This window comes from Cuculus canorus, chromosome Z, assembly GCF_017976375.1.
Source record: "Cuculus canorus isolate bCucCan1 chromosome Z, bCucCan1.pri, whole genome shotgun sequence".
Classification (NCBI taxonomy): Eukaryota; Metazoa; Chordata; class Aves; order Cuculiformes; family Cuculidae; genus Cuculus; species Cuculus canorus.
Genome location: NC_071441.1, coordinates 12,178,927 through 12,204,199, shown reverse-complemented (window position 1 = coordinate 12,204,199; position 25,273 = coordinate 12,178,927). Strand labels below are relative to the sequence as shown.

Here is a 25,273-nt window from a genome sequence, read left to right as displayed (position 1 = left end):
TTTCATATTAATCTCGCCCCCCTGCCCCACGGTGTTAATGCAACATGAGTTGCTAGAGCTACACATTTTTCAAAGGCTTTATTTTCAGGAGATAAAAATGCATTCACATGTTTGAGATTTTAAAGTATTCATTAAATGCTCAGAGAAATTAAATAAGCATAGTTACAGTTATAAATACCTAAGGATTTGCATTTGTTTGTACACATTTTAACATGATTTGGCTGCAAAAACATCAAGAAGTTGGTCCAAAAAAAGCCCCAGCAGAAATACAGATTTTTTTTTTAATTTCAGCTTTGTTTGACTTCTGAAGAAACTACACAGACTTGTGCAATATCGTCGTACTCATATGTTCTCTTCAAAAACGTATCTGTAAGTCTTAAGCCAGAGACACTCTAGAAATGGAAAATATTTGAGTTATTAGAAAGAATTACTAAGCTTATAAACCAGCTATTTTATAAAAAAGACCTATGCTATACAGACTTACTTGCAATCCCTGCACTGAAGACAACAACGTAAGTGCAAGATGCAGGGATGAACTTGGGTGCAGCTTTCCAAGTTGCCTTCCTGAAACTCCACACCAGTGGATGGAATTAGTATTGCACATTTCTAAAACCAGATCCATAGTCCTTTCACTGCTAGAAGGAATTGAAACATGAGAATAAACCTGTGGGCTCCTTCTAAGCATTCAAGGACTGCTGACACACAAGAGCTTAATGTTCATCCATGTTATTGTTAATCAAGCATTTATAAATACAAGGCAAAAGGCATGATTTACTGTGATGTACAGTAACTTAGTTCATATGGCTTTGTCTAAAATGAGCATCCTGCCATAGGTTTAGGAATACTGGATAGCACAAAACTGCTCACAGTTTGGATTGACCGCAAAGTTTTCCTGAGAAGTAACTGCAGACCCGATACATTTAGTCCCTGGCTTCAACTTCTATTCAGAATTATTATACTCTATTATATGTCACTCTTGCAACCCCTGTTTGTAAAGGGCTACTGTAAATCCTAGCATAAACACAAATGCAAGTCAAAACATGGATAAAGACATACAAAAGACTACAGTGACAATGTTTATCAGGCATTCTAGCAGTGGTGCAGAACTAGCAGTAAAATCAGACTAGATACAAACGGCATCATTTATTCTGGTAAAGTTACTTGCAGGTAAAAAAATCCTATGTTTGCACTGATTTTGTTATTAGATGAGCTAAGATGATGTGTGATTTAAGTACGGGGTGCCATCTTAAATTATATTGAAGACAGATCCATGGAATTCCACTACAGATTTCTGGCAATCTCCTAGTTCAAATAATATAACAGGTAACAACAGAAAGGGTAATTTTGTTTGGTTTTTTACAATAATCCATAAGACACGTTTCAAGTAATAGACAAGTAGTTTCATTTTGCTAAAACTCACAGCTTTGAGTTGTTTCAGGAGAAAGTATTGAAAAATGAAACAAAAGACAGCCACACTCAGGAAAAAGCAAAAGAATCACATGATATCATTACCTGCAATTTGTTATTTTACATATAATGTCGAAAGGTTCTTCCAAGTTTACAGTGTCTGGTATTGTCTCTAAGGAAAGCCTTACATCGCCGTAACCAGGAGCCTGAGAAGGTACAAGAATGCATATTCTCAGATGCTGGACAGTAACCTTGCAGTTTTTACTACTCAAGTTTTCATTTACTGCAAGAATACTAGAATAAGAGGACTTTAAAGGACGAAGATTGACTCATGCCTTTGATTTGTATCCAAATAGCAAAAGTGCTCTATCCACTACCAACGACCTCCTTCTTAAGAGGTTTAACAATTCACTAGGGAAGGATAATCTTTTTTTGTTTTTCAGATAGTTCACATCCTTAAAATTGCAAATACAGTTCCTGAAAAGTTTAGCTTTGTTTTAAGACCTCTGTGAGGCAGGTAACTGATATACTAGGGACAAGGTAAGCGTAGTTTTTCTCCACAAGCCCAGTACTATTCCACATCCTAAGAAATACGAGACTGTTTGCTCTTGCAATTTCAATCCTCTGAGCCTCTGCCAAAATAATTAATTGCCACCAGTCAGACAGATACATGGTATGAATGCGTGTCAACTATCCAACTCTGTCAAAAGCCGAACACATTTCATACGGTCTACTAACAAACCTACGATAGATATCCTAGTTAGTACCAACCACGGCTGATTCAAGGTAACCTACAAATAAAAAAGCTTTAGATTTTCAAGCCTCACAAAATATAGATAGTAAGGAAAAAACAAGAGAGAAAGTCATCCTGCCTGACGAGCCTTAGTTGTGATAAGTGTTCCAATTCTGCTCATAGAAAGATGCTGTAGTAGAAGTTACCTTTACTCCTTGATTAAAAGATATTCCTGAAGATGTCCAGAAAGTCAGTGGCTGACAGGTTAGGAACAAGATTTAGTCATATACGGCTCATTACAGACTGAAGAAGATATGTTAGAAAGCATATTGAACTAGACATTAGAGTGAGCAAAGGGATGTCAAACCAATGGGTATTTCAGAGACGTCAAGCAACATAAGTCCAGAACCTTTCAAAAAAGAGAAGTAATTATCCAACACTGGAAAAAGGCACACCCTTTCAGCTGTTACTACGTGACAGGAAGGAATCTTCTGGAAAAATACCCAGTTCCATAAACAATGGGTGGTTTCCCATAAAATTAGACTCTTAAGGGAGGTCTATTAAAAAAAAAACCAAAACAACATAAAAGCAGAATTTTATAGAATAAGCTTAGCAGCCATTGATGAAATCAGGACAGGATCAGAGAAAATGTAAAGGCCTAAACCAGCAGGTACCTGTTGGCTTTAACAATGAGATATCTGCAAAACCTGATGGCTAGAGGTAAAGGCGTTACAGTAACACCAAAAGCAGGAATGTAGTTTTCATTCATAAAAGATAATTGCTCTGAGTATGGAACCAACCAAACAATTTCTTGCTGGTGCTACTCAAGAATGATGTTTAATTTTCGACCTGTTCTAGTCTAGTCCTGAACTGAATGCCTGTGGAGCACCCTTGGCATACTGTGGATATGCATCTGTCCAGTTTAATGTCACCCAGAAACAATATAGTCATGAATTCTGAGACCACTCCACAAAAACCCCCAAATTACTAACGTGAGTGTGATCCAGGATACTTGTTTTAGAAGTACATTCCTGCTGTGAACCCAAATGACAGAGAAGCACAAGTACAAATAAAATTCTGGGCCAGGCCTGTCAGGGAATCAGTTAAGGGGCTAGTAAATGGATTAGAAGGAAAATGATGGAAGGTGAAAGGAACCTAGAAATGAAATCATCTAATAGCACTTCAAAAGTGAAAAGACAAGAGGGAATCGCACTGCAACTCAAATTGAGGGGGGCGAAACCCAAAACTGTTTGCTGCTTTTCCAAAGATAGATGTTGCTAAAACCAGCTCAAGCTTCTCTGTGAATCGCTAGGACAAAACAATTATGGATGCCTAAAACTAATCCTGGAGTGTGGAGTTGTGTTAATCATCGTATCATTCACGTATAATTCTCAAAGGTTCAACAAGAAGGGATCCAGAGTGAGCAAATACTGATTTAGGGAAGGAAAAAATCTGTCTTTAAAGAAAAACGACAGAGTCATTGAAAATGAGATAGTTTGTTAAAAACCAAGTAAGATAGTTTGTTAAAAACCAAGTTAAAATTCACAGGAGTAACTAGGTTTAGAAAATAGGGCAGTTTCTAATTTGATGGGTTTACACACATACTTAACACCTGAGTTAAAAACAAAGAGAAGTTTTAATGACTTAGCTGTGAATTTCCAGGATCCAAATTTCCCTACAGAATTGCTCGATTACAGAAGATGTGGCAGGGACAGATAGGCGGAGAAACAGAGGCAGAAACACAATTACAAGCTTTGTAAATTCAGACTAAGATTCAACCGTCAAAATTTTTTTCTTCTTTCCCACATCACACCATCCTCAAATTCAAAAGGTTTAGGCATTAGAGCAGACAGGCTGTACAGCTGCTTTAAGCAAGCTGGTAATTACAATTTAAAATTCCTGAGTAATTTATAAATCTACCAGAACAGACACAATCAAAACCGTGGACATGAAAGATAAATAATACCATCCTATACATAAAAATTTATACTACTAAAAGAAGCTAAAATGTCTGTATGAAATAGGGAGCAGTCTTCAGTGTCAACAGCTGGCATACTTAAAGGAGTTATTTTGTCAGTGCTTTTTGGTTTGTGCCAGATAGCATACAAGAAGTTAGAATAAAATTGATGTCGTTTGACACATAGGTACTTGATTCTGGCAATTCAAAAGCACAATCCATTAAGTCATGTTGCTCAGTGCTGTGAAAAAAGAAAAAGGTGCGTTACATGCCAAAACCCAAATATTCAAGAAAACAAAAAATGTTGCCACTCACATGACCAAAAGGAACAACAATGCTCTTGTTCAACTACAGTCCCTCAAAACAGTGTTTTTTTCCACACCTTACTGACCACCTGTGTTCAATATGTTTCTCAAATACATATAGAAACGTTAACTAAGAATGAGGCCCTGAAAGTAAGCAGGAGTAATAAAAGCTTTCTCTGGAGTAGCAGCTTCAACTTTTCTTTCAAATCATTATTATATTGTTCATTGAGTTGCCTTAAAGATAGATATTAAGTTAAACTGATGCTTAAGTTAAACTTACCATTCTTTGAAGCTGGCTAGTTTGCAGCCTTCCTCGTTCACCCAGGTTAGTCTTCCATACAATGTCTAGTTTACCAATCACTGTGACACCTTTTATTACTCCAGCTTTCTCTGCAAATTCTTGCTTGGGTTTTAGGCAGTATAAATATTGACGTGTATCCATAGGTTGCAAATAAGTCCTTGAGCCAAAAGTAGACTCACTAAAAGAAAAAAACACTGGGTCTTAATTTTAACAGTTATTTATAAGACTTAAGAACCCAACCTTTTTTTCCCACCCCTCACTAGCCTTACTTTGTGTGTGTCTGTATTTTATTGATAACAAAACATAGGATATTTTTGGGTTTACACAACAGAAAACAATCCAAAATTTAAGTAGCATGAAGGACCAAGGGTAAAAAAAAATCCTGATTCATCTGAGTCAGACACATCTGAAATGGAAATCTACTTTGCTACATTATAATTTATTATCTGGCATCTTAGCATTTAAGCAACAATGCTGGTAATTTTACTTGTGCTGCTTGGTTCCCTCCTAACAAACCTCAGTGTCACGAGCCTAAGATCTCCATTCAGAACAAGAACCATTACTGTGGTAACACTTTGCAAGAACAATGCTCCACTACACTGCAGATGAACCCTTTGACAGGCAAGGAGAAGACAGAATTTTCACTTCAGACCCCACTGCAGCAGCAGCCAAACATCACCTCCACCTAAAACCCAAGCAACTGCAAAGCAAAAAAAGCCAAAGTTAACTTCTACCCAGACATTACAAGCTTTCGTACCCACCAGTTTTCTGAACATAGTAGACAATTCTTCTGGTATTTTACTCAGTGACACTAAATAACATTGAATTTATTTCAACATGACAAATTCTGCGATCCTATAGGGGCATTCCACTGATTCACCTTAACTGCTGTCTTGCTAGATCTTGATTAGAACAATGGAAGACAGTTACCAATCTACCAGAAGGAAGCAAGAACAAGTCAGATGGGTCCTGTAAGGCTAAATATGCATACACAGACGAGGTCAGAACCAGATGTGAGCTAAATTTTACAAAGGAGATACTGAAGAAGTAGGATCTTTTCATGTTACCATGTCATCCTTATGTGAGGATTAAGCTGGGGATTGCTCTACTAGGTAGAATTACAAAGTTATAAGAATAGATTTTATAAACAGCAAATTGTGACAGCTTTTCCAGAAATTTGATCTTTTTGATCAAACAAGGAAGTACAATCCTGCTATTACAGACAACTTACTCATTGTAATGCTTACATCTCATGAAACCGTAACACAAAGAGTTTCACAAATATGCCACATCTGAACATACCTTTCCCCTGTTATGTCAACTGTGTTCAGTTCTGCAACGTTATACATCATAGATGGCTCTAAAGAAACCTTCTCCATAAACATTGGAGAGGTAGTGATATTCTGAATCTGAGCTTCCAGAAACACCTCATCTGTCTGAAAAAAAGCAAAGTGCAAGTTCAGGAAAATGTGATCAGTGTCACTAGAAAGAGAAGGTAGGCCTATTGTTAAAAAACAGTCACGTGTTTAGTTCATGCCTGCAAATCAAATTAAAGTAATTAATGCAAGAAAAAACCTTAATCCCAGTAACAATAGGAGCAGAAGTGTTAGTCAACAGATATCTTGCCAAACAATGGATGTGGGATAATTTTGCTGTGTTCTCGGTATCGCTTATATGTAATGCATCAGATCACTGCTTCCCAAGACTTTTACCAACTCAATAGCAACTCAAATTATAATCCAAATTATTTAAAAAAAAAAAAAAAAAAAGTACAATAACTGGTAAGGAATTGCAGTGCACAACAACATGCCATGCCAGATTACTAGTGCATCAAGCTGTAGAAAAAAAATAATGAAAGTACGTGTGTGTTTTTCCTGAACTGAAGTAGGTAGTTCAGGTACATGCTCCAAGATTTTATTATTATTCTGAAACACTAGCGTACTGGCTAAAAAGTGAAAGCCGGCCTCCTCTCTCTCAGCTGCATTGTGCTAATGGTCATTAATATTATATGCATCCAACAATTTAACTGGTGCTGTACCTTCAAGACATACTACAGGATTGTACGTAGCTTCCTTCTTTTAAAGGAAGCTAATGCCTGAAGATGGTGTATAAGGACAAATTCTAGTACTGGAATGTAAGCTAAAGAATGTTTAACTTTAGAAGCTGAAAAAACATGGAGCTAGAGGTGGTTTTGCCTCCCTGCTTCTACAGAGCTGCAGACCAGTGAAATCACTTTGCAGCCCTAGAATCTCAGAATAGAATGATTACAGAAGGCTCAGTCCACTAGAGATATGAGCCTCTGAGAAATGAAAACCAAAACCAAAGAAGTGCCAATTAATAATAAAAAAAGGAGGGAGCATGGCTACCAAATCTACATTTACAAGAGAGTTTTTGATTCAGGCAGTTGGATTAGACAATCATTTCCAACTGAAATATTCTACTCCATAAATTCAGTATGAAGCAGGTTAGGTATTTTGTTATAAATTTAAAAAAATACATATTTTTATGGGGAAGGTGGAAGGAAGCTTCCAGTTCCTTTGTAATCAGTGTAAGTAAATTACGTCATTATACAAATGGAGTCCTGCTTGTAAACTACAAAATAGAGGTATTTTTTTTTTTGTCTCAAAAGTAATTGTGTTCAAAAAGGAAATACAGAATGGTATTGGAACTATTTGTTTTGCCTTACAAACATGTTAAACACAGACCAGATGATTATACATAGTAATGAAAACTGTGCAAGCTCCTTGGGTTACAGACAGACCTCACACTTGCAAAAAGAGCTGGAAATACCTCCAACTAAAGCACGGCTCTCAGTAATCATTACTATTACCACCTGTCTGTCACTTAAATTGTTTATATCCCATAAATCCATTGCTCAAAGTGTCCATTTACCCAAATTTTAGTTGTTTTCAATGCAGCAACCATAGGCAGAAATTTAGAAAAAGCTAATTTCAAAGGAAAAGAAAAAACAAGCAGCATAATGAAAAAGCAAGTTAGTTTCGTATTATTCCTACATTGGTTTAATACCATATGGTTTAAAAAACTGTGTAATTTAAATACAAGGCACGCCTTAAAGTGAAACCAGACTGCAGAAGTATCATACTAACTCATCAACTGTTACATGCAGTTAGAAGTTGGAAAGCGCAGTTCCAGCTAGCGAAAGGAAGAACATCCAACTGCTGCTCTCTCCTCAAACCCACTGTCTCCACCAACCAGGCGTGAAAAGTTCTGTCACAGCTTACATAATGTGCTGTAGCAACACCTATATTTCTATGGGCAGGACAATTTTGAAGGGATTAGCTCCTGTTTTTAAGTAATGAATCTAGTCACATTTTGGTGAGGTATTTTATAGGAAGAGTCCCACATGCAAGCGTTTGCAATAATCCAGTTATCAGTTTCAACAATGGGTATTAAAGAAAGAGCTAACCATTTTGATGATTAGGTGCACATACAAAGATGAGAAAACATCAGTTCATGACAGGCAGGACAAACATTGCTTTTTCATTATGTCTTTAGAAGAATGTCAATAACAAGCACAGAGACAGATAGGCAATTAAAAAAGCATACGCATTTATAAAAAATAAATAAAAATTACCACAGAACTGAGGTCACTCTAATGGGAAAATAAAAAAAAGAACACATTAGAGAAATTAGGGTTAAATGTTAAAGAAAAAGGAGGCTAACTTTCAAACAAAATGCATTTCTGCATTTTTTTTGCACCATCTAAACAAGATAGCATTAGTAAGACAGAAACGTAAATAAAAATGGATACAAACGAAGATGATAACTACGTTTCTAGTAAGTTATAGCTAGTATGGTTACATGGTTTACTAGCCTTGCTTCAGAACCAATCCAAAGTAGAGCCCAAGGCATACAAGTCACAGATAAGATATGGTAGAATGAACTGACCCCCAAAAGAGAGTTAGTTTTTGAGCAAGTTTAAAGTTTGTCCTGAATTTAAATCCATGCAACGATTTGTATATGAAATGGACAAACAGTCTTTGTCATTTTACAGATAATTTTAAGTATCCACAGATACAATGTCTCAAAATAAAAGTAATGTGGTAATGTGTTCCAGCAAAGCTACAATACTGCAGCTTATAACAAATATTGGCATTATATAATCAGGAAAAACTCTTTTTTGAATATCTCTCATTCCAAAACCCCAACTTTAATTGCAAACTTCGCTTTCTTAAGAGTCTGCATATTTGTCTCCCTACACATGTTCGCAGGAACAGAACCTTTTCCGGAGCCTTTTTACAAGGCATACCGAAGTCAGTGAGAGACATTCTATAGATTGGGGCAGGTAATTCAATCTCAGGATTGCAGCAGGTTAGGGTGGCAGGGCATGCGTTCTGTGCATGAATTTCAGCGATCAACTTGATTTGGATGCTACTGCAACATGAGCAACAAGCAAGAAAATTAAGTTTCAGCACCAATCCCTCTCTTAGAAAAAAATGAAATTATGGATTATAATTGCTAGTAGAAAATTATTTCAACTACAGTCTTTATGAATAGGTACATCACTTCTGTAACATTAATGGTAACTGTTTAACTTGTCAGTCAGTCTGTAACTCCCATGCATCAACTCTTTTTTCCTACCCTGCTCCCACAGGTAACAGTCTTTCTTAGTATTCAGGATGAAGGTCTTGTTGCTTTGACAGCAATGCAGTATTACATACATAATGTCTAACTAAGGATTTACTTCTAGGAATTTCTATTTTTATTGGACTTCTGTAGTCACAGCACATAGCAGCACTTGATATCATGTCAGAAATGACATCTGAGCGGTACTGTATGAACTTGCTAGGCAAAAGAAAATTGCTCAGTTCATGATCCAAAATCTTCAAAACTTTCTTTCACTTGATCACATGGATACTTATGGTAATAGAAATAGCATAAATTCTTGATCAGCAAGAAGAAAAGGCATCAAATCAGCCTTTTAAATCAGCCTTTGATCTGAGCCTTAGTACCAGCTCAGATCAAAGCTCCTCAGAGATCTTTATCATAAGGAACTGGTGGCTAATCAAGAAAGTGAGATCTTTCACTAGGTCCTTTTTTAAGACGAGTCAGTAAAACAATGTTGTAAGAATACTTCTGACATAAGAAGTTTGCCCATAATTTACCTTAAAAAGGTTTTTATTTCCATTTGTTAGGAAGTGTTTCAGCAAAAAACCCAAAACTTACATGTGAAGTAGAGAGAGACAGAAACATTCCATTTAAAATATCTGTCCCTCCCCTCTCCATATTTTCTGAAACAACAATCAAATACATACACAAAATAGAGGTCTATTTTGTTCCCAGAGGAATCACCTAGTTTCTTAGGATTACTTTTGTTTTCAAATCTCAGCAGTATACATCTCCAGACATTCCCATATATGGGTAACACCAGTTTTATAAAGCATTCGACCAGTGGTATGTGCTTACATTCCAACCTTACTCAGGTATCTCACCTGGTCAACCTGAGGACTGAAACCTGTGGCCAAGATACAAGTAACAAGGTATTTTTAGGAAAATGTTTCTCTTTTCCTCTGTACTATGATATTTGAATCACTTACGACCTATACATTGATTTATCCTCCCTCTCAGTAAACTACACGCTGTATATTAAATAGCTCATCATTTACGTGCTATTCATTCACAGCAGAGAGAAAATCATTATGGAAAGTTTCCTGCACAGGTATCAACAAGACAGATCTTCGCATCTGGAATCTTCGCTTGTAGGGCAAAAATTATTTTCTGTTATTTCTCTCTTTGTTTTCTCTATTGATACTGTCAGGAAGACGAAGCATATCTTTCACACCTGTACAGTCATAATCTTGCATGATGAACTCCAGGTGTGACTATGACAGAGCTAAATAATTAGAACAATAGATATGTATGCTCTGCTTTTTCACATGCAAATTCATAGCACATATCTGCTTCATCAAGAACAAATAGGAGAGCAAAATATTGTCTACTAAGATTAATACAAGTTATTCTTCAAATTGCCAAAATTCCATGTATCCTCCTCTCCTCTCACTGACACTTCGGTCTTTTTTCCTCCCATCTGCTATTCAGTGCAACATAAAACACCCACAACTTCACTCTATTTTTTAAGCTATTTCAAACAAACCTTTAAGAAGACTGATGAAGGTATCCAAGCAAATGACTAGCAGTGTAATAGCTGACCCCATTTCAGGTGTAATGGAAAGAGTTTAATACTCATAATGAAGGCTCTCAAAGTATCTTTGCAAGTATCATACAAACAATACAGAACACAACTAGTAGTAGCTTACAAAATTAAGCTACTTGCTCCCTTGTAGGTAAGCGTTAATTATGGACAATAATGTCCTAACTTCCTATGTAATGAGATATTGTGCAAGTTTACACCCTACAATATAACCTATATAACACCTATCCACAGGGAACGTCTATAAATAAAAAGAACATTGTATGTAATTTTCAAGAGCTCCCACTATCTGTGTCCTTCCACCTTCAGTCAAAATTCTACCTGTAAATAGCCAGAGACAGGTGCCTCAGTGTGTCCAAATAAACACACAAGGCATATAAAAGGTCATTTAGTTTTGAAGCAGTGTATTGCCACAAATCTAAAAATTAAATTACTGAACACGAGGGTCATATTTATATTCATGACTATGAGCCCTCTCTTCAATAATTTAAATTTAAATATCCCTGATCTGGTAAACTGTTATCTTCTTTAAGAACAATCTCTCTTATAATAAGTACTCTATCAGCCTAAATATACAAGCAATAACTGGAAGTATTTGAGTTCATGGAAAAGCGGCAAATACGCAAAACTGTCTGTCAATCGCACTAAAGTACTGGCATTGTCTGCCTTAGTTACTATCTCTGACCCCTCTTAAGCAAAGGTATATCTATTTTTAAAGTAAATGCTATAAACACACCATGTAATTTTATTCCCTTGAGAACTGATCATCTTTCCCAGAAACATGTACTTAAGAAGGTCTTTGAATTTAATTAAACTACCTAATGTGAAGTAATAAATCCAGCACACCAAAACAAACCCACATACATTCAGCTCTCACTTACCTCAGCATTGTAGAACTTGGTTTTCACATCTAGTGGTTTAAGAACCTGAATGAAAGGAGAAAGAGATGGAATGACAACTGGTTTCTTAGACAATTTCAGCAGCATAAACTGCTTGTAAGTGCTAGAATCTTTACTACAGTACTATTTTCTTTTCCATCTTACACATAATAGGTGCATAACAGAACATATGATACAATCAACTCAGCTAAAACCTTGCAATTCAGTTAACTTGCTGCTTCTTATTTGCACACTTGACTGCTTTGCTGCTGAGCAGTTTTCTCAGACTGAAAACAGATGCTTAACCTAAGCACCTGCCTCTTATGAAACCAGACAAATCCAGAGCACTAAGTAAAAACATGTCTTGAAAACAACATTAGATATTTGGTCTGCCCAAGTTTTCAAGAGTGAGCAAGAACCACGTAACATTTACAAGTCCTTCAGTGGTCTGCAGCAAACAGAAGTTGACAAGGGTTCCTCCAAAATGCAACAGAGAACTATTCATGTGATTAGCTTAAGCAATCCATTACTAGGCTTCACTTCTTTCTTAAAAACACAACTGTTGTGAGAAATAAAAAGCCAATACATCATTTTAATTGCATGAGATTAGATCAGCAAGAGAAAACAATTTGATGATATAAAAGGTGATAATAACTGGCTAAATTTTAAATGCTTGAATTCTGTGGGTAAAGCCACTACAGTTAAGACATTCATATATGAAATGGATATACGCTGACGTGACTGGAAGAAATATTCTCCTATTATATTTTTAGGGAAGCAATTGTAAATTATCTTGCTGAAGACGTTTATTTCCACTTACACATAGTATACTAACATCCTCAGAGACCTCTAAATTTTTTTTGTCCTGAACAATTCCAGATTAAGAAGTAGTCTTCACAGAGATTCTGGCATTATAACAGGCATAATGTTCAAATCTTTCAAGTAATCATAACTCTGTCTCTTCTCCCCCTCTCCAGTCAGGAAAATAAAGTCAACATTTTAATTTAGGTATCTGTTGGTTGAATGGTTTTTTTCAGCTAAATATGTTGCTTCAGTGAGGTCCTATTAATTTCATAGAATGACAGAACAGTTTGGGTTGGAAGGACCTTAAATATCATCTAATTCCAAACATGCTGCCATGGGCAGGGACATCCCACTAAATTAGGCTGTCCAAGGCCCCATGCAACCTGGCCTTGAATACATCCAGGGATGGGGCATCCACAGCTTCCCTGGGCAACCTGGGCCAGTGCCTCACCACCCTTGCTGTGAAGAATTTCCTCCTTATGTCTAGTCTAAATCTGCCCCTCTCCCATTTAAAGCCCGACCCCCTCGTCTTATCATTGCAAGCCTTTGTAAAAAGTCCCTCCTCAGCTTTCTTGTAGCCCCTTCAGGTACCGGGAGGTCGCTATAAGGTCTCCTTGGAGCCTTCTCTTCTCCAGGCTGAACAACCCAAACTCTCTCAGCCTGTCTTTGTAGGGAAGGTGCTCCAGCCTTCTGATCATCTTCATAGCCCTCCTCTGGACCCATTCCAACAGCTCCATATCTTTCTCTTGTTGAGAACTCCAGAGCTGGACACCTTACTCCAGGTGGGGTCTCACAGGAGAGGAATAGAGGGGCAGCATCACCTCCCTCCACCTGCTGGCCACGCTTCTTTTGATGCGGCCCAAGATACTGTTGGCCTTCTGGGCTGCGAGCACGCATTGCTGGCTCACATGAAGATTCTCATCAACCAGCACCCCCAAGTCCTTCGCTGCAGGGCTGCTCTCAATCATGCCATGCCCCACCCTGTACTGAAACCACAGATTGACCCGACCCATGTGTAGGACCTTGCACTTGGCACTGTTGAACCTCATGAGCTTCACACAGGCCCACTCCTCCACCCTGTCCAGGACCCTCTAGACGACATTCCATCCTTCCAGTGTGGCAACTACACCACTCAGCTTGGTGTATCTGCAATCTTGCTGAGGGTGCCCTCGATCTCGCTGTCAATATCATTGATGAAAATACTAAACAGCACCGTTCCCAGTGCGGACCCCTGAGGGACACCACTTATCACAGATCTCCATCTGGACAGTGAGCTGTTGACCACTACTCTCTGCATGCAATCATCCAACCAATTCTTTATCTACCCAGCAGTTCACCCATCAAACCCATCTCTTTCCAATTTAGAGAGAAGGATGTTGTTGGGGACAGTGTGAAAGGCTTTACAAAAGTCCAGATAGATCACATCCATTGCTTTTCCCATGTCCACTGATGTGGTCACCCCAACACAGAAAGCCAATAGGTTGGCTAGACAGGATCTGCCCTTGGAGAAGCCATGCTGAATTTTCCTACATCGTGAAGTTTTCTCTCTCTTTTTGATAACCAAACTCTTTCCATTCATTCCAGTAAATTTTAAGTTGCATTCTAGTAAAAATGAGTAATAATTGCAAGGTTCAACCCCCAACTCAAGCAAAAAACAAATTCTAGAAAGAATCGTTCCTCTCCATATAAACGTAATGGTATTAAATAGGCAGAGAAAGCTTTGTAACAAAACAGCAGTATTGATCAGTATTGAACTACATATAATTGTTGAAAAAGAAGATGTTTAAAGTCAATTTTATTATCTGTTCAACTTAAATGATCCTAGAAAGCATAACTGAAAAAGTTTAGAGTCTGTTAAAGATAAAATGTATTTTCTTATAAAATAGCTGGTGGCACCTTGATGACTAGCAGCCATCAATTCCCATTGCAAAGATTTTTCAGTTTTCTGTAACTTTTTTTTCGTCTGTTCTCGTATTTTCTAGTGGTTTCTCCATGTCAAATTTAAAAAAACAACAACCAAAATTGCTCAGTGACATGTTTTTCTCATAATGAATCAGAGAGTATTTATAGAATGGTGTTAGAGTGTATATATACTTTCTGAGAAGCTCTTATGCTTCCTTGTTCGAAATTTGACAGATAGCTGGCCTTAGCTATTTGACATAAAACTTGCCTGTGTTGTATTCAGTTAAAAAAAAAAAAACATAGTAATTACAATATGCATGTAGATGCCTGAAAAATGTACATAAACAAGTTTCCATATCAGATCTAAAAGAGACAAACTGACATCTTTTAACAAGGCTCTGGCAAGAACAAGGGTAAGGAAGGGAGAGATGATGAGAACTGGAAGCTTGCAGCTGCATATGTCAGCAATCTGAGAAAGCCTAGAGGGGACAGGGGGACAGAACGCTTAACTCTGAGGGACAAAGAATGAAGAAACTGGAAGGAAAACAGCTTCACAAGGAGAGTAAGACAAACATAAAGATGGAAATCAGCTTCAATAAATACAAAGAAACACTGCAGGGTTTCTGGGTTCAGAGGAGCATGTAACAAAAATTAATAAGGACTGTGTGGAAATACCTTTGACTAATCAGTACCTGCCGTTTCAAGGACCACAAATACTAACAGCACTCAGGTGTTTCTTGTCTGTAGCACATGGCAATTTAGCCTTGTAAAGACTGAAATGCCTTTTTTCTGAAGTACCAAGATAGAATACTTAGAAAAGAGCAAAATGAAATAACTTGCAACTTGCAAAAGATACAGGCTTTGATTACATAATGCTCCTTCTATGAGAGTATCTAAAAATTAATTCAGTAAAGCATGTTGCCTAATCCTTGTGGGGAAAGCATCCACAGTTATCCATGTCTCAGATTATTTAATGGATATTCTTTTTTTTTAAATGAAATACACAGCTAAAATAGACTCTTCCCTGCCAGAACCACTCCATACAAAAGCAATTTTCTGCTTTCTTCAGTTCATCTAGTCTGAAGTCTTGAAATTTGTGCAGTGGAACAAAAAGATTCAACTCTCTCAGTTACTTCTGTGGCTATTAGTCAGACATCACACATTAGATTTTTTGCTTAATTTCCTTCAAAAACCAAACTACTAAGTTCCAGTTTAGAAAAGGTTACATACACTAACAGAAAAATATGAATTTTACAATCCAAACTCAAAGATTAGATACATCTAAGTCTAAACGAACGATACTCGCTCTTTTTAAAAATAATGATAGCGTTTGGCTGCTATAAAAATGTGGGTTTTTTTAAGAGTAGATTTTTCGTTCTCTACAAATAAGTAAAAACTACCAGGTGTAATACTTATTACTTCTGAAACATTGTAACTGTATCATAAGTAGAAACTATACACCCACGTGAAGTTCGAAGCAATGTTTTTATCAGTTCACATTTAAAAGTCACACAAATTGTCAGTACGTAAAAGTGCTTTTGAAGTATCAAGTGTTTTAAAATGGGTTTCCAGATTCAGGCATTTATTAAAATTAGAATAGAATACTTAATGCAATACCTGAAATTTGAAGAACTTTCTGAAGTACATCTTCTCTCCTGTCTGAGTAGTGTAACTTACTGCACAAACTAAGCTGAAAGAAACAATTTAAAAAAACAATAATTTTTAATTACTTTAAATTTTGAGCCTGTATCAAAGCAGTAACAGAATACCATGCATGTGCTGTAGCTTCATTTAAACTCATTCAACCACAGAAAAAATTAAAACCTTACATGTGAGTTCCTATCTCCTTTACTTCATGATGGATCACATCATCAATGCAACAGTCAGGTTTAAGTTCTGCCACTGCAGCACTAGAAGCTGAGAGGTTTAAGCGCTGAGAACTTGTCTGAAGATCAGCCTAGGGACAGAAAAGCAAAGAATTCGCTAGAACTGCAGCTGCTTAAAGCAATCTAAAGTAAAATAACTTGTTATAAAGTACTAGGTTTCACTGAACTTTTGTATGTTACGTGCTTTCATACACATAATTAAGATATGTTAAGATGATGAGTTACTTGTCAAAGCTAAAGATAAGTTCTAAAATATATATAAATGGTCCAATCCTTTAACATGCAGCTTATAAAATCTCTATGTAATTTTTACATTGAGTTCCACAATGAATTCTGGAATTTCTATTCTCAAAATATTATTTGCTCATTAAAGAAGAAGAACTAGAAATAATACATTCAAAATAAGTCAATGCATGCTTTACAGAGACTTGCTTTGATGACCTCAATGAAGGTGCAACTAAGAAAATATAACTGAAATTCTTTAGCTGTGGAAGTTATGCTATACCAATCCTCCAGAGAGGCTTTATATCATGTAATTTTTTAGTTTTTCATTTTAATCTAAAGATTTCTATCATAATTTCTTTTTTTTTATGCCTTACTGTTTCCAATTTCCAGATTTATTTCTACTTATTTTCTATATTGTAAAAAGTGACAGGTATTTCCTAACTCAATATATTAGCATTAAACATACAGGATATTGTCAGAAAACACATTTGATATATTTTACTTTTTTTTTTTTTTTATAAATCCCGTAAGTAGATTTATCTTTGCATACCTTCACAAGTATGTCCTTGACAACTTGATTACTATCATTGTGTACACTAATGTAACTGGAAAATGTCTCTCCCAGAAATATATTTCTGTGTTTAAAAAAAAATTAAAATAGAATAGGTTTAGTAACAGTTATTTAAAAAATACAGCACATTTCACTAAGAAGCCTATAAGTTCTAACTAAAATATATATACACATGCACATGCGCACATGTAAGTGTTTGCCATAGGAAATTAAAGCTCACTGGCAATTTCACACCCATTTTTCTCAATATCTGTCTTCTAAGAAAAACAACTTCAAAACCAGAACAAACAAATCAGAACTTTTTTCTAGATAAAAATCTGGAAGATGATGGCTTACAGTACCCAAAAAATCACTGTAGTAAACTCTGGAAGTGGTCTATAGTTGTGCAATACATTAGAAATTCACCCACAGCTGCAAATGGCTTTTAACTTTCAAACCTTATTACATTCAGAGTCAGGCTACAGACAAGGAACATCAGGCAGCACACATTTATATATCATGTCACATTTTAAAAATAATCTGTGGCATGGTTTATAAGATCAAACACCTTGTTGCTTAACAAAAAAGATAGAAAATAAACATGTTATTGTTAAATGAAACCTAAGCCTTACACATTACAGACATATGAACCCATTCTTACCCAAAATTTTGAGGCAAAGTCAGCATTTCTCCTAGCATCAAAGTTTCTGCTCCCTTTACAGTAGAAGGATCATCTTTCATGAGCTGGTTAAATAGATTACCTGTAGAGATATCAAATTGCTAACATCTATATATTCGCTAAATCTAAAGCTTCATCTACATTTATTTAGATGTTATTTACTTTAAACATACTTATATTGTAACCGACTTGGTTAGAAATGAAATGTATATATAAATTACAACTTTCTTGCAGGCACTTGTGTTCTCTAAATCATGCAGTATACACACTGAAGGGCACAATCCCAAAGGCATTGCTCAAATTAACAGTAAACTTCAAGAGAAATTCTGCCCATGTAGAGCTCATTACTTAACAGAACTAACCAACCATGCTTTCTTCCCATGTTTCTTTTGTATTTCCACGCAATTCCCTTTTCTTGGATCTCTCCATCGCCTCTTTCTTATACTGACTTCTAGACTGGAAGTATTACTGGGGTATAACCCAGCGATTTCCATTTTATGACCCTAAACCAAACATGACACAATTCAAAAGCAGCAATTCTTGCAAACCAATTTTCTGTAGATCGTTGATGTGTTGGTACTAATTACAGGGGCATTTTCTCCACAGTAATTCCAAACTTGTCTTCAACACATATTCCTCTCTCACATCTGTCTTTCATCTTGAGTGTTAATTGCTCAGACTGTAAGGCCACGCATTTGCACTATCATCACCAATCTTTCAAAGCTTTACGTCAAGAGTTGTAGAGTGCATCTTGGTATTTTCCTACAGTCATCACCAAACTCAAGTCATATTGCTGCTTCAGATCACTGTCCATGGGATATTGTAAGACTCCTCTGACATCCAAGTCTCAGATGCTTATATTGTTTAAACTTCATACTATCTCTTAATAATCAGTCAGTAGAAAAGACATACCTGGCAAATCTCTTTCTTCACAAGTCACTGGAATATTAGTGAATAAAGTAGGTTTGGTTAGCCTCATCACTGCAAAAATCAGAAAATAAATCATCGGTCAATGAAACAATTATTTTTTAATGTATTTTGTTTTTAAGTATAATTTGGTCTTGCTCTCTTTCCACCAAAAGAAATCTTAGCCACCAAATCTTAGCCTGAAAAAGTGTAACACTTTTTTTGGTCACTTGGCCTTTTTCAACATAAAACATTCCCCACTACTCTGAAATTCAAGAACACTGGTGATGACATTGCTCTCTCTTGCTTTATTCCTCTGGTCTTCTAACATCTACTGCTTTCAATCTTATGTGCCAAAGGTCTTATACCTGTTACACTGCTAAGTGTTTTGCGGACTCCGGGTGAAGCATACCAGTTTAATTTTTTTCCAGACTCTTCTTGGCTAAGCACCTGTTCTGTGATCCTGCTTGTTCTAGAGCAGGACATGATGACTAGCACAGACCGTTTCAGTCAAACTCCAGGCTTCAAGGAAAGGCACTTACACCCTAACCTCCAAAACTTATGCAAGACAGAGTTACAAGTCTAAAAGCCTGTATTATTTACACAACTCTTTTTTCTTTTAGTTACAAACTTTAAACTCAAACCAGCAAAAATATCACAAACCCCCCCCCCCAGAAACATGCTTACAAAACACCCCATTTTATAGATAATGACAAAATAAAAATCATTGAAATCTTGCTATTAAAAACCCTCTACCTCAAGAAAGTGGTATTCTCAAAGTCTATTTTAACTAAGAACATTACAGATATGTTTTTTCTTAAAAGATTTCCACCCTATTCCTATAATTTCCTCCTAATTTCACATATAGCTTCTCATTAAAACATTCACATGAAACAAAGCTGAGCATTTGTAACCCCACGTGTTGATCTGAGTATGTACAAGTCACTGATTTATTTTTCTCTGAAACTTAAAATCATAAAATCATATAATTTATGAAAACTAAAGAACAAAATACAATTATTTCTCCTGACTGCATACATCAATCAACACCCTTGCACTGACACATGTATTGTGTTTTTGCCTTTACTGTACTTTTACACATCTTACATGTCTGGTCAGCATTAACTATTCCCAGTTGTGTAAAATATTCAATTATTTTGATACATATTTAGGTTCAGTGGGCTGTAGTGGTCCACAACAACTTACACTACCATACAGAGGTCTATGCAAGTTAGCATCGACACCAATAAATCTCAGTTTTCACATACATTCTCTTTGTTACACAGTGAGAAGTTAAAAAACATAACCTCTGAAGGCTTAGAATCATGAGGTGAATAAAATGCCCCAAAGTACACAAAACAGAGTAAATGGAGAAAGATTAAGCATCAAAAATTGGAAAAAAAAGAAAAAAGGATAAGTACTGGCTTACGCATGCATATGAACTAAATCTATCTAGAATAGTTCAAACTGAATGTGGTGCTACCTGGACTATAAGATTCCTGTAGAGAAACCAAATGTGGTGTTCACTTTTTCTTACGTGACAGTTCTCCAGCTGAACTACTCACAGGTAGTAGTGCATATATCATCATTCATGTATAAGCCAACCCAAAGCAGCAGAAAGCTGATGGCTACCACTGAACAGCAACACCGATCTCTCCTTCTCTTAGTAAAACCTTTGTTTAGCTATGTTCTTGGTATCTTAAATAATTATAGTGGCACTGTGTTATCGGCATTTACCTAATTTTACTCCATTCTACAGCAAGCCCATATAAACTAATACTAGCTGACTGTTTCTAAAGGAACAATTATAGATCAACTTAAGCCACATTTCAGACAATAAATAAATAAATAGATCACATAATTAAGTAGAACCACAAATAAATTCAGATATGTAGATTATCATTTTTATTGAGACTCCTAAGTTAATATTAGAAAATATTGTATGTTTACAGGATGATGTCCCATCCATTTTCTCCTAAACTAGAACCTTAATTAAAACTCAAATCATGCTGCATTCTACTCCATTATACCTTTAAAAAGCTAAAACATGAAGAAACTTTGTTACTATTAGCATAGTGCTCAGAAAAAATAATTTCAGTGAAATAACTCTGCCATATGTGCTTTAGAACTAATAATGACCCTCAGTTATCTAGAAAGCTTTTTACATCAATTTTGATAAGTGGTGATATTAAATATCACAAACACCCCAAACATCAATATAAGATCTGCTTAACATTCAGTCAAACTTTACAAATACATGTTAATGATCCTACTTGAGCAGTATAGTTAATTTTAAACTACAAAAATATATGCAATGCCTATAATAAAATATAAGTATTACAACATAAGGATGTCATCAAATGAAAAATGTAAGTAGAAGTCCAATGGGATGTTACTTAGTTTCTACACAACGGGATCTCTGTTATGGTTACATGCAGTTTCATTACATCAGCGTTAATGATAACCTAACTATCTGCAAATACCACTCACTTATCTTCCTCCTTTTCCAGATGTCACCGACCTTGACCTCAGCTACAGTGAAATTATCTAGAATCTGTAAGGATCCCTAGGAGAAACAGGTAACCCTGCTACCGTATCAATCTCAGATGAACAGCTCTACTGCCAAACACTGACCTGAGCAGAGACAGCATGACCTTAGAGCACTTTATTCTTTCAGGTGACAAGAAGTCATGCTGAACTCAGCCTTTTATTACTGTAAACCACTTCCAAATCATCACAGATCTTTACCTTCCATAATGACAATAAAGAGGTTTACACAGATACAAGTCTAATTTCTTAATTTCCTGACCCGAAGCTGGAAGTTAGTGCTTTCTTATTCCTTAATATAATTAGAGACAAAAGATCAGAAACACCGGGAGGGGTGGAACTTATTACCAAAGTCATAAACCAGCCAATGCTAAGTTGTTCATTATTTTTCAGTAGATAACTTCCACTGAAATTTTTATTAGTAATTCTGGGAAAATATGGATAACATTACTAAGACAGCATATGTACACAGTCAGAACTAAGCTTGTATTTCACACATGGGCTATGGCTTCAGTAAAAAAAAACCCAGATCTTGGAAAAAAAAAAATCAGATCAAGAAATAACCAGATCTTGAAAGTCTCAGCATCAAAAATAATTACAAATCCTTATACCAACTCACTTAAAAATATTTTTCCTTCTCCTGATTTCAAACAAAGAAGCACAGCGATGTACTTTGCTTGACTGAAAACATGAATTGTATTATCTGACGCAGCTTGCCATAACAGTTTGCTGTTTTTATTTTTTTCCCTTTAAAACACTGAGGTAGGAAAAGCCACAAAATGCAGCACTAAGCCAAACAGAAACTTGCTAATCTTCATAGAACCATTCATAAGTCTCCCGGTAAAACAAAGTTAAATAGATATATTAATACCATTACAGTTAAAAAAATGACAGGAAGGTAACATTAAGTAGCTTTCTGCTTCTTATTTCATCAGTTGTTCTAAAGTTCGTATACTCTAAGCTGTTTAAAATCTCTAGTCCTTCACACAGCAATTTTATTATGACACTATCTTACAATTATAAGCTAAATATAATTCCAACTTTATGTACAAGCAAATTCATTTTATCAGTAAGGCTTAGCTTTTCCCTAAGAATATTTCTAACGTATTCACAGTATAATATATCACAGAAAATCCATATCTGTCCCACAGATCTTTGGATAGTAGCATTGCAAGATGGCAATTCATTATGCTTGATGAGTCTATTCAATTTTATCCAGATGTCCTCCAAATTCTGATTATTACAAACAGACTGTTCAATTGTCCACTTTGCTCTATAAAACACATGTAGTTTCAGTCTTTCCAAATTACTTTGCAGTTCTTGAGATAAAGGAAGAATCTTTTCTTTAACCTTAGGGCTAGTGAGAGAGACACTCCAAGACCTTTCCAACTTTTGTTTTCCATTAGGTGGTGGTTCTCCTTTATTCTCCAGGTTAATCGGTTTGTGAAACGTTTGTGCTTGTATTAAAGTCTGGCCATGTTTTATGTTACACTCAAACTCAAGGAGATTTTTTGTGCAGTCATAATCAGGAGATCCTGCAACATATTCTGAAGGTGTAGAAAGTTGTTTCAATTCTTCTGCTTCCTCACAAGAAATAACAGGTGGCTGCTTTTTTGGTTTGAGGGGAAGTTCGTATAAATCATTCGGAAACCAAGGCGCAAATCTTGGTAACTGACGAATGGGAAACTCCTTCACTGCTGCTTCTGCAAATTTCTGCAGTTCTATTAGATCTCTCTGATGTGGTCGATAGTGCAAGACCACTTCCATGCTTGTACAGGAAGAATCCAGTTATTCTTAAGAAAAAGAACAATCTCTTGATTAGGATTCTCAAATCTAGACTGAAACATCTTATTTACAAGAATTTCCTTGCCCCGTGCTGCAAAGATCAGTGGAAAACAGGACCTGAAGCAGAAGTATTATAGAAAAATAATATACTACCACATTAAGAAAAACATTGCTAGGATATTTTACCAAAAAAAACCCCAACATGTAGTAAAAATAAGCTATATATCCGAAGATTCTATTTTATTCAAGCTGAACATTACTGACTGTATTCCGTCATCACCAACGTAACTTCAGTATGCTGAACATTACTTGGATGCACACAGTGTACTCAACACTTCCCCTCCCATAGTGTAGTCTTTTTCTGTCACTCTCTCTTACCTGCCATCCACCATTCTTGCTATACTGTTGTGATGCATATTAAAACACATACAATTACTACTGCCCATTTCTTCAAATTTACCAAACAATTCTATTTCCTTTAAAAGCATTTTCCTCCTACACTTCAAACTTTTAAAGCCAGAGCACACAAAGCAACTAGAAAACATATATGTTATAAAAACCTTCCCGAAATAGTACTGAGCAATACAGTGGGTTTTAAAGTCACAGGTTAAAAGGGAAGTCTTATAGGGAAATTAAACTTGTCTGCTTTTTTCCGTTTCATATCAGAACTGTACATTTCGTTTCACTGTCAGAGCTTTGGAGCAATACACGCGGCCATCTTTTAGTCCTTAAGGAGCTGATAATTCCTTATTATTCTTTTAGAATAACCAAAGGACTTACTAAGTCCTTAGAGACTTTATACTTTCATATATCTTTGCCTTCTTTCATACAAAGTTTGTACAAATACTACTCTAAAACATAACACGCACTCCCTTGCTGTCCTATTTCTCTTTTCTAAAAAGCCTGCAATCATTTCAGACTCTCTGCCAGAGATCAGCATTACACAATGATATTAAAAACAATTAAATCTAGAATTCCTAATCATTACACTACCAACATTTTGTTTAAAATACAATTCAAAGAAACCCCAATACCTTTCTCACTTCTGTTGCAAAACCTATAGCCCGGACACTGCATCAAATTCAACAAAAGCCCAAGGATTCTAGTGGTTTCTTACAAAAGCAAAATGTTCCATCATAAAAGTTTTTGCTTTGAAATAAACACTATCAAAATATATTTGTAACGTCAGCTGATGCCATTTCATGTTCTCAGGTTTTTGTCTTTACTTTGTGTGTACATGTGAGAAGAGATTTGTTGATTTTTGTATTATAGTTGACAGATGTTACTGTGGCAAGGAGACATCATTACAGATTCTCCGCAGAACTGCTGCAGAACTAGTAAATGGGCAGAACATGGGCTCTGAAACCATCTACATACCTGTACTACTTTACCCATCTGAGAAGCCTCACTGATGTAGAGCGATTGTAGAATTGAGGCTTTCAACCAACTGCTTATTAATCCTACTTAACTAGCAGCATTTATTTTATAAACAAGCACGGTTAGAAAAAAAGAAAGCAAACTTTGTGTCTGTTGACTGAAATAAGGTGAAAGTAGAGTCGGCCCTCCAGCGTTTCAGCTGCCGACTTAATGGTACCCACTGCCAGCAGAAACTAATTCTTTACAGGGGGACTGGAAGGCGTGCAAGAGACATACACATTTTTATATTCACTATTCGAGATTCCTGAATCAAGGATTTAAATGCAGTCGTCGAACTGAGGGTGAGGTTAAAGGGTCAAAGGGGAAAACCTAACCGAACAACAGCAAGAGAGCACGGAATTAGAAAGGAAATTTCCAAGAAGGCTTTCTCGTCACTGCCAACAGCCTTGTGCAAACGCCAGTGCCTGGAGCAGCCGCGTCTGTGTAGGCCCTGTCTGTGTAGGGTCTCTGTCCCAGACGCTCCCACCGGGCCGCCCCGCAGCGCCCCGCGGCACCAATACCTTTCAGAGCCAGCAAATGCTCCTGCTTAGGCTGGTTGACGTCCATAGCGCCTGCCTTCACCCCTGTGGGGGGTGGCGGGACGAAAGGCCGCGGGCGGCCGAGGCAGAGCGGAGAGCGAAGCTGCGCGCCGAGCCACCTCGACACCCACAACCCGGAAGCAGCTATCCCAGTGTGCACCACGGCGGGGCAGAGCGTCACTACTGCCCCCCGTGTGCCCAGATATCCCAGCATGCAGTGCGTCGGGAAGAGGAACTACAGCCCCCAGCGTGCACTGCGTCCGTTGTGCGCTGGGGAAGGC

The 25,273-nt window shown here is 36.6% G+C and overlaps 3 protein-coding genes across 6 annotated transcripts in view; 1 reads left to right on the top strand and 2 right to left on the bottom strand.

The window, feature by feature from the left end:
* Positions 1–21,376, top strand: part of SGTB (small glutamine rich tetratricopeptide repeat co-chaperone beta) — a 49,546-nt gene extending 28,170 nt beyond the window's left edge. The window contains exon 11 of the mRNA XM_054054053.1: positions 21,216–21,376. Coding sequence (XP_053910028.1) covers positions 21,216–21,231 — 16 coding nt within the window. The 3' untranslated portion in view covers positions 21,232–21,376. The remainder of the gene's footprint in view (positions 1–21,215) is intronic.
* Positions 64–25,108, bottom strand: TRAPPC13 (trafficking protein particle complex subunit 13). 4 transcript variants are annotated; one of them, XM_009559587.2, is made up of 13 exons: positions 24,975–25,108; positions 18,712–18,780; positions 17,782–17,881; positions 17,121–17,205; positions 16,289–16,416; positions 16,077–16,149; positions 11,757–11,801; positions 8,299–8,316; positions 6,006–6,139; positions 4,683–4,881; positions 1,513–1,613; positions 485–635; positions 64–392 (listed from the first exon to the last, which is right to left on the bottom strand). In XM_009559587.2, exons 1-13 carry the CDS (start codon positions 25,018–25,020, stop codon positions 288–290), a joined length of 1,254 nt encoding a protein of 417 aa, XP_009557882.1. In that variant the 5' UTR covers positions 25,021–25,108; the 3' UTR covers positions 64–287. The 4 variants fall into 4 exon arrangements, with proteins under 4 accessions (XP_009557882.1, XP_009557883.1, XP_009557884.1 ...); XM_009559588.2 differs by having other exon boundaries at positions 485–632; XM_009559589.2 differs by lacking the exon at positions 8,299–8,316.
* Positions 22,256–25,114, bottom strand: SHLD3 (shieldin complex subunit 3). Its single transcript, XM_054054054.1, has 2 exons — positions 24,975–25,114; positions 22,256–23,045 (listed from the first exon to the last, which is right to left on the bottom strand). Exon 2 carries the CDS (start codon positions 23,017–23,019, stop codon positions 22,270–22,272), a length of 750 nt encoding a protein of 249 aa, XP_053910029.1. The 5' UTR covers positions 23,020–23,045; positions 24,975–25,114; the 3' UTR covers positions 22,256–22,269.
* Between the last annotated feature and the right edge of the window lie 159 nt (positions 25,115–25,273).